General features: G+C 44.1%; 1 protein-coding gene across 6 annotated transcripts in view; it reads right to left on the bottom strand.

Moving 5' to 3' along the window:
- LOC116945574 (beta-parvin-like) overlaps positions 1–13,737 on the bottom strand; it is a 31,603-nt gene extending 17,866 nt beyond the window's left edge. For 2 of the 6 annotated variants that reach the window (XM_032960000.2, XM_032959999.2), the window contains exons 1-3: positions 13,548–13,737; positions 7,179–7,268; positions 1,193–1,263 (exon numbers count right to left, since the gene is read on the bottom strand). In XM_032960000.2, coding sequence (XP_032815891.2) covers positions 1,193–1,263; positions 7,179–7,268; positions 13,548–13,722 — 336 coding nt within the window. In that variant the 5' untranslated portion in view covers positions 13,723–13,737. Of the gene's footprint in view, positions 1–1,192; positions 1,264–7,178; positions 7,269–8,697; positions 8,960–9,010; positions 9,123–9,155; positions 9,332–12,645; positions 13,047–13,547 lie in introns of those variants that run through there. The other 4 variants (XM_032960001.2, XM_032960006.2, XM_032960003.2 and 1 more) reach the window with 4 other exon arrangements.
- Positions 13,738–18,103: the final 4,366 nt, after the last annotated feature.

The raw sequence follows: 18,103 nt of genomic DNA on the forward strand, positions 1-18,103 counted from the left end.
AGTTTTCCAGACTGACTTAAATATATCGAAAAACCCAAATTGGTAGTCTTTGTTTAACTCAAAACGGTGGCTTTCGCCGCCAATGTTACGATTCACAACAGGTTTTTTTTTGGTTAGGCCACATATACTGAGCTGGCCACATTTTTCTCTTAAGATGCTGGATCGTGAGAATTGTTGCTCAGTTTACCGTGTGAGAAGAAACAACAATACATAATTGTCGAGTTGTTAAAATATGCATGAGCGACACATTCATTTTGTTTAGCTGTGTCAGGGGGTGGAGGGTTTTATGACAGGGACTTGGGTTCAGGTCATTCAGTGGCCTATCCCAAAAAATCTGTTTGAAATCAGTGTTAGTTTAGTCGACAGCATCCCATGGAATTTTAGACAAGTTTTATTCTTCATAATAAAGGTTTTATTCTGTGGATTTCATTTCGTCTCAAAGCAGCTAAACATAATAATAAACAACACTTTTAATTATATCACAATGTATTCTTTGTAGCTGTTTAACACAACAGATAATGAGAACCTGTGAATTGAGGATAGCAAAATGTAAACTACACGTGTATATGATCTTTATAAATGAGGCAAAGTTACCAAATTGACAGCACGGATATATCAATAGCTCATATGAAGCATCCTTCACCGACCCGCGTTGACCAGCGTGGTGAAGTATGGTCAACTATCCCTGTGACCAACCGCCACGGTGTGCGGGGAGGCCCTCAGCCAGCGATGGATTGAGGGGCTATTCGTATGAATATCCAGCACAGCAGCAATACTGTTTTTTTCCTCTTCTGTATTTTATATATATTCCCATTTGGTATTGTTCCAGTAAGCTTCAGACCGCACACACATGCTCAGGCGCACTCTAAGAGATTACTAAGTGGATTAATGTTCCACATAAAGGTCCACTTGAAAGTACAGATTAAGCACTATTACATAAGGAATCTGCAAAACATCAGCGTCTGCGAATGCCGTAACGTACAAGCACCCCCACAACAGTGATGTGACTGCGGTGCGTGCAGGTTAAAGCATTGATTTTGGCTCATTTCACCTTTCAATCCTAATGGATTCCCTTTCGTTTCCACAATGTGTTCCTTCTCCAACCTTTCAAACTGTCACTGGCCCACATTGGAATTCTTATCACTTTGGACACTTACGGATGAGATATGGGTGTGCCATGCATCGTGCTCACCTTGATCAGTTCCTGCAGCTTTGGGTCATCTTTGTGTTGTGGATTGATGATGCTACGCTCCTCATTCTCTTCTGAAAAAAAATGAAAAGTTTACGCCATCATTACCATCATCATTGCCATCATTATTACCATCATCATTATGATCATCGTCATTCTGAATCCTGAGTTGGAGCGTGATGATCTATCTCCTTACTGGTAACAATTCAATTGTCTCCAGTGGTTTGATGAATAGACACTATTCAGGGTCATTAATCGTTTCAATAATCGATTATTTCATACAACATTAGAGTGAATGGGTGTGCTACACTGGTCGAATGGTGATCACACTCGACTTGTAAGGCAGAGGTTGTCGGTTATATCTCCCTGCATGGTAGTTGAAACAAAGGTGCAAGATTTTTTAAACCACCACATTGCCGGTCACAACAACTCACTCACCCACTCACCACACTGCAGGTCACAACAACTTATCCACTCACCACACTGCAGGTCACAACAACTCACTCACCCACTCACCACACTGCCGGTCACAACAACTCACTCACCCACTCACCACACTGCAGGTCACAGCAACTCACTCACTCATTCACCACACTGCAGGTCACAACAACACACTCACCCACTCACCACACTGCAGGTCACAACACTCACTCACCCACTCACCACACTGCAGGTCACAACAACTCACTCACCCACTCACCACACTGCAGGTCATAGCAACTCACTCACCCACTAGCCACACTGCAGGTCACAACACTCACTCACCCACTCACCACACTGCAAGTCACAACAACTCACCCACTCACCACACTGCAGGTCACAGCAACTCACTCAACCATTCACCACACTGCAGGTGACAACAACTCACCCACAAACCACACTGCAGGTCACAGGAACTCACTCACCCACTAACCACACTGCAGGTCACAACAACTCACTCATCCATTCACCACACTGCAGGTCACAACAACTCACTCACCCACTCACCACACTGCAGGTCACAGCAACTCACTCACCCATTCACCACACTGCAGGTCACACCAACTCACCCACAAACCACACTGCAGGTCACAGGAACTCACTCACCCACTAGCCACACTGCAGGTCACAAAAACTCACTCACTCACCACACTGCAGGTCACAACAACTCTCTCACCCACTCACCACACTGCAAGTCACAACAACTCACCCACTCACCACACTGCAAGTCACAACAACTCACCCACTCACCACACTGCAGGTCACAACAACACACTCACGCACTCACCACACTGCAGGTCACAACAACACACTCACCCACCCACTCACCACACTGCAGGTCACAGCAACTCACTCACCCACTCACCACACTGCAGGTCACAACGCTCCTATTTCTGTCTTTCCTCTCACGGCTCAAATTTGGAATTCCCTTCTCTCGTCGTCTTTTTTCCCGAAACTTTTCTAATGTTTGCTCAATTCAAGAAAAGTGTTACATTCTTATTCATTGGAAACATTAAGAGTGCAGTTTGTTGCTGACCGCTTGACGTTTTTTCGGGTATGTCGACCTATGCTCACCAACGGTGATTAAAAAAATGTGCATGATTAAACACTTAACCATTGAAAATATAATAAATAAAACATTAATACTTACAAACGATCAACAAGACCTGTAATCCAACATGCACCCACTTGTAGTGAAGTGCGATTTTTTTTACGCATCGCATTCTATCCTTAGCCTCGAGGGTGGAAAGCCACTGCATGAAATAGACACGTGTAGCTAATTAAATTAGCGAAGAAAATTTCCAATTTTGTGCTTTGTCAAGATATCGAATTGCAATAAAAATATCAAGTAAGCTAATAAAGGAACCCAGGAAAAGGGGGTGGGGACAAACTGGATTACTAATGATTTACACATCTGTGCAATGAAATAGCTCTCACCAAATGGGATGGCACTGTACCCAGTCAACCTGACTGACAATATTTTTGCTTTTAAAAAACAGAATGGGTCACACATAGAGAGGTACTAACAAAAGGTTCCTCCACCTTCTAAACCAGTGTCTGGATACTGATGTCACCTCCTAATGACCCTGTTTACCATGAACAAGCGCACAGGAATTACAACCGCACCACCGGGGCAATATCCGCATGACTAATCAATTTTAAAGGTCAAAGGGTGCCTGCCTATTTTTTCTCCCTTGGCTAGCCGCTGACTCATTTTAATAAACAGATTTTTTTTTTATCTTCCAGTGAAATCCAATTTGTATCGTCCTTACACCCTCTTAAAATTACAATTCACGAATGAAAGTTAAACGGTGTAATTCAATCTGAAAGCTTTCTCAATATTTCAGGTGCTTTGTGTTTATTTATCAGGCTTCAGTGCCGAGAGGTCGATTGTTTTGCTACATTGCCACTTAGTTCCATGATTGCAGACGTGCATTCCAGACAATTTAAGGAACTGGGTCATCATTTAGGTAACCATCAAGTGGTGTTTACTTGGCCACAGTCTGCCAATAAATTAGGACTGTAACTCGGATGGTGACATAAGGGAGAACTGCTGATAATATATCATGGTGCTGGATGTACTCAGACAAACAGCATTCTGGGATCGTAATGGAGTGGTAATGTTAATTTGTGCATTCTTTGGTTCTTTCGGTAAAGTCACTTAGAAAAATAATAATAAAAAAGAAAGTGAATAAAAATAATAAAAATAACATTAAAATTCTATTTTGGCAGTCTATATATATTCTCCAGGTGATCTATACAGTATATAGACTGCCAGTACACTCACTCCGATTAAGAACCAGGCTACAGTCTACATGAGTGTTTATTATTTTAATTTTATTATTTTTATTCACTTTATTCTTTTTTTATTTTTTCTATCTACGTGACTTTACCGAAAGAGAACCAAAGAATGTGAATTCCTGCAGTCACGGAAGTTTAAAGTCAAAATTTAATTTGTGTGTCAAGCCACATTATTCGTGTATAAATACAAGTGTATATTCTAAAACTATTGACAATTATTAAAAAAAATAACCCAAATAGAAATGGATACCCATAGTCATTTATATGCATTCATTATCCCCCCCACTTCGTGCAAGAAGGGCACACAATTCACTTAATTACATCTCTCCCTCTATTCAAGGAATAGAACAGGAGGATTTCTCCACAAATCTGTCTGTCGCCTGATGAAGCTAGTTGTAATTACTGGTGAAACGTCATATTCAGATTGTAAATATTGTGGCTTTGCCCTCCAACACACCGGTTGTGCTGTACTAGTAACGAATTGGCATGTTCTTTTTTTTTATCTCCGCCTGATGAAGACCGCTTGTGTTGCGATCGAAATGTCGTGGGTTTTTTTTTGCTTTTATTATTTTCAATTTATAATTTTTATTTAAATGCTTTATTTTATTATTTTTATTTTTACATTTTTCTATCTACGTGACTTAACCGAAAGAACCAAGAATATGGCATGTTCTGTTTATGTGACAAACCTTACTAATTGCCTGTGTTGGGTGGTGGCGGGTTTAACAACTTTATAAACAGAATGCTTAAAAAAAATCCTAACACGTACATGTGACTATCGTTTTTAATGGAATAAGAACGGATAATACACTGCAACGTGATAACGAATGTAATGTTAATAGCTTCAAAAAGTCAAAGAGTCTCCACGTGTTCGCCATCGTTGTCAACACGTGGCCTGGAATCTTCTCCAGGTGGTCTCCAGAGCCCAGAGGCAGCAACACGTTTCTTGTGGCTTTGTTGCAACTTCTCAGAAGTGTTAACATTTTTTCTTAAGCACCCTGTATTTACGCGATCTAACCCAAAAAACCCCCCTGTATTATGAATTACTTGATAGCCGTCAGATTCCTCAAGTCTACATTATTCCGGAATGCTCGTCGTGCTCGGTGGAGCCGATGTAAATACTCAGGGACAACGCTATCCGCCAGATGTAAGTGGCCTTCCGCCAACATGTGAATTTCGCACATGGTCCCTCAGCAGTTCTCCTTGGATGTCTCCAATAAAGAAAAGTTCATTGAAATTTCCCAATACACAAAGTGAATTGAATTGTTCCAAGAAGCAAAGTGAATTGAATTTTTCTCGAATAAACAAAGTTAATTAAGTTTTGCGGAAGGTAAAGGTTAAAGGTGCAGCCCTGCAACTGCTTTCTCAGGCTACTGCAGGAGAAAGGGCCTCCGCTAGATGGAGGCCGAGGAGAACTCCTCTCGGGGGTACCTTGGCCTACTCTTCCATGCTGGTCAGATGTCCTGGAAGGGGTGGGAGTACCCACACTTTACCCCACCATATGTGACCTACCGATGTAATAACCGTAGTACATGGTTAGGGGCCGTCCATAAATGACGTCACGCACCTAGGGGGGCGGGGGTCAAACATTTATGACGATGTGTGATGGGGGGGGTGGTTGAGAAATGTGACGTCACATCAAAATGCGCAGCTTTAATTAAATATAGACAACACGTTCCACTAAATTAAAGACTTTTTAATTAAACATTTCTCCTACAACATCAGAGTGCAGCACCATATTCAATACGCACTACAATGACAATAGCTTAAAGCGATTTGAAGCATGTTTTATTTTCAAAATGGAAATATGGTTTTGGGGGGGGGGGGGCAGAGCTTTGTGACGTCATATTTGAGGGGGGGTCTGACTTTTTGTGACGACGTGTGACGAGGGGAGGGGGGGCAAAAATCGTCCAAAATCGCGTGACGTCATTTATGGACGACCCCTTATTACATCGTGGGGGGGGAGGGGGGGCGGCGAGGGGGGGGGGCTGTTTATTAAACTTGCTCAATGTTTCAACTGCCGCCGCGCCAGGAGATCGAAATGGCACCCAACGCATTGCAAAGCAATTGTGCCAACCCTGAAACAGTGACAGCATTCCTCGATTTGCTGAAGACGTACGATGGAATTGCGTTTTCTTTTTTAAATGTGATACGAGTATCGAGATGACTTGTTGCTGTTATATTAAAAAAATATATATATATATATAAAAATATATGACAGCAAATGGCAATTAAAATTGGAAATAATTCGCGTAAACAGGTATTTTAAATGATGACGCAAGCCCAAAAACTATTAGATCATACCTTGTAGTAATGTACTGTAGATAGACTATGTTGATGAGGCTGTCTGACAAGTTTTAAGCTTGGTCAAGGGCAACATATTAATACCAGGCCCTGGGAGCTTTGTACAGATGTTCACGGCATCACTGCGTCGATGTATTAAAGCCTATTATTGGAATGGCATCAAAGTGGCATCACTCGAGTGTCATAATGACACACCTGACCCAAACTTTGAGTATTCTCTCACTAATGAAATGTAAAAGTCATGCCGGATAACCAAGGACACACAGTCTAATTACGTGTTTATAATTTGTGAGCTGTAGACTTTTTGAGTTGCGTATTACTTTAAGTGACTCTATACAAATCATTATTCATGCAAATAGACAAACCATGTTCTTTTGTTTTTATTACTGACAGCCATTTGTCAATAACGCTGTGGGAAGAAGGCCCCCCCCCCCCCATGCCATATCAGTCACATGGGGATGTTTTTACCATACTTCACCATGCCGGTCAGTGCCAGGTTGGTGAAGGATGCTGGGAACAAAGAATAGTTCGGATATTACTCGCCACTGAAGCTAACCATGGTTAGGAATTGAACTCGGGGCATCGGGTTCATTGCGTAGTGTACGAACCAATGCGACACCAACGAGGCACTCCCTCCCATTGATTATATAACGACTGGGGGGATTAAAAAAAAACCTCTCTGATGGCTTTTTCGATTTTACTGCTGAATTTTTAGTTCCTGAAGAAGCTCTCCAGTGGGCAGACAGCGAAACTTTTGACACCGTGCCGAACAACACGTGAGACGACCCGACAAAAAAAACACGCACATCGGAGAGGCGCAGAGCACGGCAGCAGAACAACCTCTGACGCCAGTGACCTCGGAAATGAAGAGGAGCCTCGTTCCACTGGTGGATGACAACATTACCGAGTCGGGCGCCCTCTTGGCTGATTTCCTCGCTTGTTGGTGAGAGCGCTGAGCCAGTTGATTTCATCGCCTCTTCCTGGAGCTCTGCGACTGGAGAGGAGCAGAGGGGGACGGGGTGGGGGAGCCGAGGGTCACCTCCGTCCATGAGGTGGGCAGCGGTGGTGGAGGGAGGCTCCCAAGCGAGCCAGAAGTCAAAAGCGAGGGCAAGCCCTCTGTTTCATGAAGATAAAAAAAAAATAAAAAGAGGAAAGTACCACGCAAAAAAAATCTGCTCAAACTAAAAAAAATAATCTACGTTTATGAAACTACAAAAAAAAATTACAATTGTAACGAGTATATATCAACGCGACCGTTTCACACAGCGGGAATACAATTTAAGTTGCGTAGCTGCTCCACCGTACAAGGTGTGCAGTTTCTGCTTAGCACCGTCGCCCCAGCGCAGTGATGGTCAGCAGCATTTTCCGGGCTAATTTGTGGGGGCCTGTGTGGCAACCTGTGCCACTGGGGTGGTTTCCGCTGTCGCTCTGAATAATTCCACGAGCGCAGGACGTGGCGTGTCGTTGACCGGGTTCACGGAAAGGCAAGCGAAACGAAAAATGAGTCTGCGTTTCTATAATTCGGCACTTTCAACCTAACAATAATGTTACCGAGCCTCACAGTTGTTCACAACATTATGACGTTAAAGGCATTAGTTAATCAAGGTTCTGTTTGGCAAAATTCGTGTACTCTCCTTGTTAATAATTTAACGTTAATTAATACAGTTTCATTCACATACTGACAATCGGGGTTTATCTTATTCCGCAGCATTATAATTTCCACAGATCCATATATGCTTTGTTACATTTTGAATGATACAGTGAGTTCACGGAAAAGGTAACCAATGACTGAAAGTTCATTTTTTTTTCACAATTCAGCATTTCCTGGAACATAATCACATTATTTCCTTAAAAAAATGAAAATGTAAGACGCGGCAGTGCGATTGTGGCCATGCAAGCCAAACTATTGGGCCATATCTTGAACCACTGTACTCAACGGAGGAGGAACAGCGAAACGACACGAACTCTCTCCTGAAGCCCTCTCGTGGCTAGCAAACCTCGAACATTGACATTTAGCTCCCAAACATTCCCATTCACAAGAGTAGAATAGCTACACTGAGTGCACCACAGCCTCACAATTCACAATGATACAGCACGGGTGAGAACATTTAACTGTAGAATTTTAATACAATTTGTCCGTTTAATTATTTCAACCAATTTTGCATGAAATTTACATTTCATTGACATACTGACGAATACATTTTTTTTATCTTTAATTCCACAGCAGTTATTATTTCTGTTGAATTTTTCTCTGCAAGATAAACTCAATTATTTCATGCTTCGCTGATTAATTTTTGCAAATGATACAATTCAGCAGGAAGTTGCAGCTGACATTACATCACACATTCAGAAATACGTAGCAACTTCTCGAACGCTACGCTGATGTTCCATAATTGCCAGCAAAGACATGGATAAGTACTCACCCATTATTCACCACATTAACGATTGGCCGCAAAAATGGGAAAGAAAATGTAATTTCCTCTTCCATCACACTTAACGCTGTTTAACATCATCGCACTCAAGCTGTCACGCATCTTCCCCCAGATCACTCCCTAATTGAGCTCCATTTTATATGTAGCCGAACAGCTGTATTCAAATGCTATTTTCATCTCAGCTATAAATCCTTCCACACACACCACCCCAACCCCCCCCCAAATATATTTTTTTGCCCGGGTAATACTGCAGCCGCTGCTGCTGCGTGAAGCCCTAAGGACACTGTTTATAACCGGTACGCACCGCTACAGCAAATGCGGCAATCCATTTCGACGATTTCTTGCGACAGCAGCAGCCAGCAGCCAGCAGCAGCCAGCAGCAGCCAGCAGCCAGCAGCAGCAGCAGCTCCGGCTGCTCTGAACGCAGCCTACGCAAGTGCACGGCACACCTGGCTAGCCTTGCCAGCGCCGCTTGCCGCATGCCGTTGCCAAGGCTCCCAAGCGCATCAACCGTGACCGACAACTCCGGCCAATTAGGAGGAGGAGAAGGCTTCCCTGGAGGCGGCCGGTGAACGTGATCGGAGCTCGCTTCGTCTCGTCTCGCAGGCAGACCCCTGTCTTGGGATGGCTCCTACAACCGCCCCCACCCACCCACCGCCTCCCCCGCCCCCCCCCCCCACCAATATGCCCCCCCCCCTCCCCACACACACACAACCATCACGATCCCACGACATTCACAGAACGAACCAGCTCGGTGGCTCAGCGACGGAGCGAACGTCTCGCGACTGGAAGGTTGCGAGTTAGAATCTTTGGCTGGGGTGGTTCACTCGGACCGTCGTCCCTTCGAGGCCGATAAATAGGAGCCAGCTTATGGGGAAGTCGACATCGGTTGTCCGATGGATAGACTCTTCGCGTCATAGGAATGTGGAATGTCCACGACTGGCTGAAGGTTGTAAACAAGAGACGAGTAATGCCTCGCCGCTCATTGAACAGGAAATCACTGACCTTATTATTCTTGAGACTCGGTTAAGCTTTCTTGTCTTAGAGATAAATATAGATGCACATGCATGTGTGTGCACAAGCACACGTAAAAAATAACTCAACACATTTGTCAATAGCACTGCCCTAAAGATGACCAACTGTACTTTACAATAGATAACATGTTGTCCAATGGCCTTTCTTCATAGCATAAATGTTGACAAATATATTGTATTATATATATTATTATTTTATTGTTTCCCTTCAACGTGACTTTACCGAAAGAACCAAGAAAATGAAGCACTGCAGTCACGAAAGCTTTAAATCAAAATTTAAACATATTGAGGTTTTGTTCATGAATAAATGTCAATAATATGTGTGGAAGGAATGCCACTTAACAAGGACATGCCACTTGTGCGATATATAAATATATACATACAATTTAAATTAGCAATGTTAAGAATTTACAGCCCATTTTCCCCTCTCTTAATCCACTTCTGGATGAGAGGCCTCCTGAGGCCGTGTGGGTCATGGGGATTGTTTGACCGTGCATCAGTGTCAGCTGGGCCATCACTGATGTTAGCCCTGGCCGGAAATCGAACCACAGGTCACCGAGTTCACTGACCACTGTGCAGTTGAAGCATCACTGTATCTTTATCGTGTCATTATGGGTTTTGTTTTTCTCAGGAATCACGGTTGCAATGGTCATCAAATGTTAAGGGGGCTGGGGGTGGGATGTCAGTTGCAGCTTATAGCTCTCGTGGGAATCTCTGTCAGCAGAGTTGGTGGGTATAATAAGGGTAAAGGTGCAACTTTACAATTACTCGCTCACGCCAATGCCGACGGAAGGCTTTCCACTGGAGGGTATTGGGCCTACTCTTCCACGCTGGGCCGATGTCTTGAAAGAGGTTGGAGTAAGTACGCTTCATCCCAGAATCAGAATCTTTATTCATCCTGCGGAAATCCGATGATCTATGAAGCTCTTTTTCACATACGTGGCGAACTCATTTCTATACTGGTGGGTGGACAGAGGTTGCGGGGATTTAATTAAAGTAACCATTGTTTCAACATTCGCACAGGGAGCTCAAACCGGTCAACACTGCACTGTGAGTTTATTGAGTGATAAACATTACATCATCCCAGCATCCGGAGAGTTTCGCCGGAAATTGATCCATACCTGCATTCAGCATGCGTAATTGCCGAATTGCCACAGCTCAGTGTTAAATTGTAGCATCTTACAGTAAGTAACATACATACGCTTGCCATTTATCTAAGTAATGAGTACATGCATACGTAAATAATATATGGTTGTGTTAATAAACTTGAAGATCAGGCCAGTTTAGATGTATTATATCAGCGCTGATATTCATGCAAAGTGCTAACTTAAATTTAAGACAACATTCAGAACGGTTGGCTACGTACCGTGTGAAAGAAGTTTAAGATATATAGCTACGTACAATTAATTACCACACTAGCTCGACTGTACATCCACTTGGACTTTAAACATTTTAATTATGCAAACACTCTCACTTATGAATCGTTGCTTTGAGGTGTGTCTGATGTATTTTACAACGGGCATTACAGTAAATAAACGTCAAAGTAAATAATGCAAAGGTTGAATGCAGTATTTCTTTTTTTATCACGGTGATATTAATAACGACAGCGTGGCAATCACATGAAAATATTTGGGAGGTATCCAGGTGGTTCAAGAGTCAGACACCTGAGCTAGCACAACTAAGATCCTGGGTTAGAATCTGGGTTTCAGTCAACAATTATGGTCTAAAGCAGGCGACCAATGACTGGTAAAAAAAAATCTATCATTACATTTCTTTATCAATTAAATTGACAGAACTTCCAGCTGTGAGAATTAAAAAAAAAACCTTTTGAATCGCCTGCCATGTAGACGAACATCAATATGAGGGCAAAGGGGAAAAGAACACCCCCTCACGTGGCTAGGAGGTGACGTGAAAACATTTCAGAAGTCGTTCTATGATATCACCTTCCACGGGAGGTTATCTTGTAGCAGGAGATATCACTAATCTGAGAGCGTTCTGGATGGACATGCAGTCACCCAATGACATGCGGACCAATATAGCATCAGTTGAATATAAGAAATTGTAAAACAAAAACATGTTACATCATGGCAATGTAGTTTTTATAATGCTATAAGAATTGCTTCGTCAATGTGTCACATTTTACTGGCGAAGATTAATCTAAGGCATTCGGACATTTATTGAAAATGCATGGATCCCTTAAAATATTTGCAGGGTACAGAATACGACTAGATGCAGGGAAGCCGTGTTTATACTGTACGAGAGCTGGTGGTACTCATTCAGAACAAAACGATAACGGAATCGCTTCTGTTATCATACATCGCGATGCTCAAACCCATTAGTCGGGAGGAAAAAACGAAATTTTAAAAGTCCTTTCTGTACTACAATGTCAGATAAAATATTTATTAAACTGATATGTACTTGTTTTTCATCTCGTCTTGCTCACTAATGTGACTCTTGTTCCCTGGGAGGCACCTTCAAACGTACTGTTAAATAAGTAATCATCTGATAATTAGTCAAAAAGGAAACTCTTTCTGTAATGCATGACATAGCCCTCCTTTTAAAGCGCTCAACTGCAATTGAAACGCTGTCCCAGGCGGCTCAGTGGCAAGGCGAGCAGGCCCGCCAGTGCACAACGTATGAGTTCAAATACCGGGTGGAGTCTGATTCAGCCCGTTATTTCTCTCGGGTAAATCGAATGATTGCCACTTTTGTGGAAACATTTTCCATCACTGGCTCAGGGTTGTAAAGAGGAGATGCCTCGACGCTCATTGAGCAGGAAATCACCTTTAGCCTTTACGTTTATTCACTTTTGTATTCAGTACACGAAGTTTGCTGGAGCAATGCGCGGTAATTCGGCACGCGCATGCCACGCAGGTATGTAAGCGAAATAAAACAGCAATCTTACCTTTTTTACTTTTCTGCTTTCCACACAAAAGTCCGTCCATGTTGGCCGTACTTTATCAATGTTATTCGCTTACGAATCTACCTTAAAATAAAAATGCACGTGCGGTTTTTCCCCCCCCCCTCGACACCCTACGCGACACAAACGTTTCAGGAATAGACCCCCAAACCCACGGACGTGGAACGCTGCGCGGCTTTGCTGCGTGTAAGCCAAAAGGCGCAGCATCGGAGCCGAACAAGCAAGTCGGAGCGTAATGCTCTGGGTCTGCCAGTAGTGCCAGCGTGCAGGCTTGCTCGTGCAGAGGGGGGTGGTGGTGGTGACACGTGCGGCACACCACCCGCAGCGTGAGAACGAACAGCGCTGCGGGTGACTTCGCCAAGCGGCGGCAATAGCTGGGAGGCGACAGCTGAGAAACCACTTTTGAAAATGCACCGCTATCCGCGGCCTTCTATTTACGTCCGGCTATTTGGGAGGGCGTTTAGAAAAATTCCGTGGGCAACGTGACACCGCCGGGGGAGCCCGAGGCTGCCCTCTGCGCTAAACGCCGGAATTTTTAGACGCCGGCTGAAAAAAAAAGCCTCCGAGGTGCGAGCCGAGCGTGCCGCGAGTCGAGCGGTCCCCGTTCGTATTTGGGAAGGTTCCCTTCCATCGTCAGGCAACGACGAAAGCACAAATCGGATTAACACCCAGGTCAGCGGCGGCTCCGTCACTGCTTAAGTGTGCACCGATTCACTCTTAGCAGCGATTCAATCATTTTTGTATGGCCTCTATTGGTTGCAGGGAGGCGGGGGTCACGTAAACCCCTTACATACAGCATATGCAAGTATGACAACAATGTACAGCTGTTGGTCATCCACTGCTGGATGAAGGCTCCCCCCCCACCCCGACCCGCTCCCACCTCTCACCGTGCTGATTGTGGAGGTCGTTTGATCGTCGTTCACGGCGGCCGTCAGTGCGCGGTGTTGAAGGCGGTGGGGTGCTCAGGAGGGGTGGGCTCACATCGCTCGCTCCCGGTGGCTTCATTTGCAGCAGCAGCAGGATCGGTCCGGAACTCACTTGGCCACGCCAAATCCGTCCCATGCTCAGAATCAACAATCACAGTCACTCGGTAGGACGATGGCACACGACCTACTGACTCGCACGCTGTGAATGTCCACACACCCCCCCCCCCCCCCCCCCACAATTTTATAATCTTGATTTGTCCTGAAGAAATCCGATCAGCCATGAAGTCCTTTTGCACAGACCTTCAGTAAGGGGGCCATCCATTGAGTAGGTACGCAAACATCTGTCAAAACTTGACCCCTCCCTGTACGTACGCAGACTTTTTACCCCCCACCTGCGTACGTACACCTGACGTACCCCCCCCCCCAACCCCGAATCATATAGAACGGACGATATTTAATCCACGCAGAAACGATCAAGGGTTCATTATATTAACGTGTTTAAGCAAACAGATTGTCCACCCCAGGACTATGTAACTCATTTGAAGGCCAATGCAGACAAATTATTATCGAGGCTTCACCCACCCCCCGCCCCCCATTTCCTATGCGTACGCACATTGTCAGTAGACCCCCATACGCAAGCTACGCATTTGGGTTAACCCCCCCCCCCTCCCCCCTCCATGCGTACGTACTAAATGGATGGGCCCCAGGCTGTTGGTAGCGGTAGTTGTGTCCTCGTGATACTGCGTCATCACTAGATTACAGCATTACAGCATGGGGTACGATAATATTGGGTTATTGTGGAAAGGCTTTACTTGTACTCTAGTGGTAGTGCCTTATGCCGATACTGCCTGCTCCGAGGCAGCCTCGCGGCATTGCGGAAAACATCGAGTGAGAAATGAATCTCTGCTCGCCACTGATGTTGGCCATGGCGTTTGTAAGTTACGAATAACGAACGAATGATGCAGTGAGCGCAATCATGCGATTAGGAATCGATTTTAATTGCTGGATCAATGCATTGATCGTTGCGTCTCTCATCACTGCCATCACTTGGAAGGGGCACGCTGGACAGCAGCGACCTTGCCCGCTCAACCGCATACGACTTGCTCCCATGCAGCTCGTGTTTGTCGTGTTTATTGTGTTTGTCGTGTTTATTGTGTTTCTCGTGTTTGTCGTGTTTGTGTTTGTGGTGTTTGTGTTTGTCGTGTTTATTGTGTTTGTCGTGTTTGTGTTTGTCGTGTTTATTGTATTTATGTTTGTCGTGTTTATTGTGTATATCGTGTTTGTCGTGTTTGTGTTTGTCGTGTTTATTGTGTTTGTCGTGTTTGTGTTTGTGGTGTTTGTGTTTGTCGTATTTATTGTGTTTGTGTTTGTCGTGTTTATTGTGTTTATCGTGTTTATCGTGTTTGTGGTGTTTGTGTTTGTCGTGTTTATTGTGTTTGTCGTGTTTGTCGTGTTTACTGTGTATATCGTGTTTGTCGTGTTTGTGTTTGTCGTGTTTATTGTGTATATCGTGTTTGTCGTGTTTGTGTTTGTCGTGTTTATTGTGTTTATCGTGTTTATCGTGTTTGTGGTGTTTGTGTTTGTCGTGTTTATTGTGTTTGTCGTGTTTGTGTTTGTCGTGTTTACTGTGTATATCGTGTTTGTCGTGTTTGTGTTTGTCGTGTTTATTGTGTTTGTGGTGTTTGTGTTTGTGGTGTTTGTCGTGTTTATTGTGTTTGTCGTGTTTGTGTTTGTCGTGTTTGTGTTTGTCGTGTTTATTGTGTTTGTCGTGTTTGTGTTTGTCGTGTTTATTGTGTTTGTCGTGTTTATTGTGTTTGTGGTGTTTGTCGTGTTTATTGTGTTTGTCGTGTTTGTGTTTGTGGTGTTTGTGTTTGTCGTGTTTATTGTGTTTGTCGTGTTTGTGTTTGTCGTGTTTATTGTGTTTATCGTGTTTGTCGTGTTTGTGTTTGTGGTGTTTGTGTTTGTCGTGTTTATTGTGTTTATTGTGTTTATCGTGTTTGTCGTGTTTGTGTTTGTGGTGTTTGTGGTTGTCGTGTTTATTGTGTTTGTCGTGTTTGTCGTGTTTGTGTTTGTCGTGTTTGTGTTTGTCGTGTTTATTGTGTTTGTCGTGTTTATTGTGTTTGTCGTGTTTATTGTGTTTGTCGTGTTTGTCGTGTTTGTCGTGTTTGTGTTTGTTGTGTTTATTGTGTTTGTCGTGTTTGTGTTTGTCGTGTTTGTCGTGTTTGTGTTTGTCGTGTTTGTGTTTGTTGTTTATTGTGTTTGTCGTGTTTGTCGTGTTTGTTGTGTTTGTCGTGTTTGTTGTTTATTGTGTTTGTGTTTATCGTGTTTGTCGTGTTTGTGTTTGTCGTGTTTATCGTGTGTATTGTTTATTGTGTTTCTCGTGTTTGTGTTTCTCGTGTTTAACGTATTTGTATTTATAGTGTTTATTGTATTTGTGTTCGTCGTTTTTGTGTTTATCGTTTTTGTGTTGATCGTGTTTGTGTTGATCGCGTTGTGTTTATTGTGTTTGTGTTGATCGTGTTTGTGTTGATCGTGTTTGTGTTTATCGTGATGATCGTGTTTGTGTTTATTGTGTTTATTATGGTTGTGTTAATCGTGTTTGTATTTATTGTGTTTATTGTGTTTGTGTTGATCGTTTTTATGTTTATCGTGTTTGTGTTGATCGTGTTTGTGTTGATCGTGTTTGTGTTGATCGTGGGTGCTGGCGAAGAGTGGACGAACAATTCGGCCACGAAGAGCAAAGTAGCAGATGTGGCTCTCGCCACATCATTAGACGAAGCTTGGCCTTCCGTATGGCAAAGTCCATCACCCAATTTCCCCCCCACCACCCCCCTACATCAAAGCGTGCCTTGAAGTGCAATTTGTTTATGAAATGCTACTGTGAGCAGGGGCGTCTTTAATGTCCACACTAATGAACAGTGGGGCCGGCCGGGTTATGCCGGGCCCCCGTCGATTCAAGAGGGGAATGAGAATACGCCTTCGGGAATGTGAATACTTGCCAGGCAGGCTCTGGAAGGAGACACGGGGAGGCCCCGGGCATTTTGACAGATGGTGGTTGAGGGGCTATCAGGAGGGGAGTCGGGAAAAGGTGGGAGGGGGGTAGTAATGGGAGCTTTGGGTAGCAGAGTGGTTTTCAGTTAAAGAAGTCGTGATGGAACTGTGCTTAGTACAGAGGCAGCTCATGCTGGAGAATGCAAGAACAGCAGTTGTAAGTGTGGTTAAGCCTTGGCTTATGATGCATTAACATTTCATGGGAGATAGCCTTTGAGCCCATTCCATTACTTGACACAAGGGCATACGAAAACCAAGCTATCCCAAGTCAAACTTTCTCCTTGCCCCATTGCACTATATGTGACGCTCATCTGTGTTGGTTACCCTGGGGCAGTGATGGAAATTCCACATTTCTATGGCCTGGAAGCAGTCTTTCCATAGAACAGCCACTGTCAAAACGCCCCATAAAGTAATGCTCATTGCATTGACCCTGTTGTGATGATGCGCTTAATTCTAACATGGTTTTGAACTGATACGTTTCCCGTTTGTCAATTAGAAGTATTCTACTTGTAGGTGACTGAATAACCCAGGTGTCGGATCAATGAGCCAGCGAAGCTCATATTATGGCTTTGAATCTGGATTTCAGCAACCCTGATTAAACCAGGACCTTCAAGGGTATAGTCAGTTGATGGTGTCAGCCGAGTCACCTATGGACTGTTCAAAAAATAAAACCCCCACCACATTAAATGCGTGCGTTCACTTAATTTGGCCTATCCCGGTTGACAGTTAAACATTTTCCTTTGACTGCCATGCGACAAATGTGTCACAACAATAGCATGCGGGAAGGTGCAATGAGCACGTGCGCCCCCTAGTGCGTTGATAAAGAGGTCACGGGCGGAGACGGTCGACCGGTTGGGTCAAGAGGTCAGAGTGCCGGGTTGACACTGCAACTTTGTTGAGCTATCATTCGTGACCAAGGCCGCTTTTGAAAAGTAAGTGAACACCTCAGTGGGCTGTGTCTGGCAGGATGTGGTGGTTTAGTTGAATGTGTATGTGTCTCTGTGATATTTTGTTTGTGGGGGAGCGGTAGTATAGCGGTTGGTGCTATGCTGCGCTATGCACCTGGCGACCCGGGTTCGATTCCCGCTCACGGCCAACACCGGTGACGATTATCTGCACCGGTCCTGGGCCTCTTCTAGGTCGACTCAGCCTCAAATTAGTACTTGGTTCGGTAAGCATCGTCACTGGGGAGAAAAAGGCGGTCGGGCGTGGTGCTGGCCATCCACCCCCTCGTGTACCGTTCTGGCCTTCATAGGTGCTTGCTAACAGCACTTGCCCCTACAGTCTGTTAAGGCTATACGGGGGATCTGTTTTTTTGTTTACCTTTCCTGTACTTTGCACGCCTATCGTGTTTTGTATTGTTTGTTGTTGTAATGTTCTTACCCGCCCCTACTCGATATCTGTGTAAAATAGCTTTATAGCTCATCGGATTCCTCCAGTATAAATATTCAGATTCTGAATGCGGG

Source organism: Petromyzon marinus, chromosome 24 (assembly GCF_048934315.1).
Source record: "Petromyzon marinus isolate PM22_M1 ecotype Great Lakes invasive population chromosome 24, UKy_Petmar_22M1.pri1.0, whole genome shotgun sequence".
NCBI classification, from domain to species: Eukaryota; Metazoa; Chordata; class Hyperoartia; order Petromyzontiformes; family Petromyzontidae; genus Petromyzon; species Petromyzon marinus.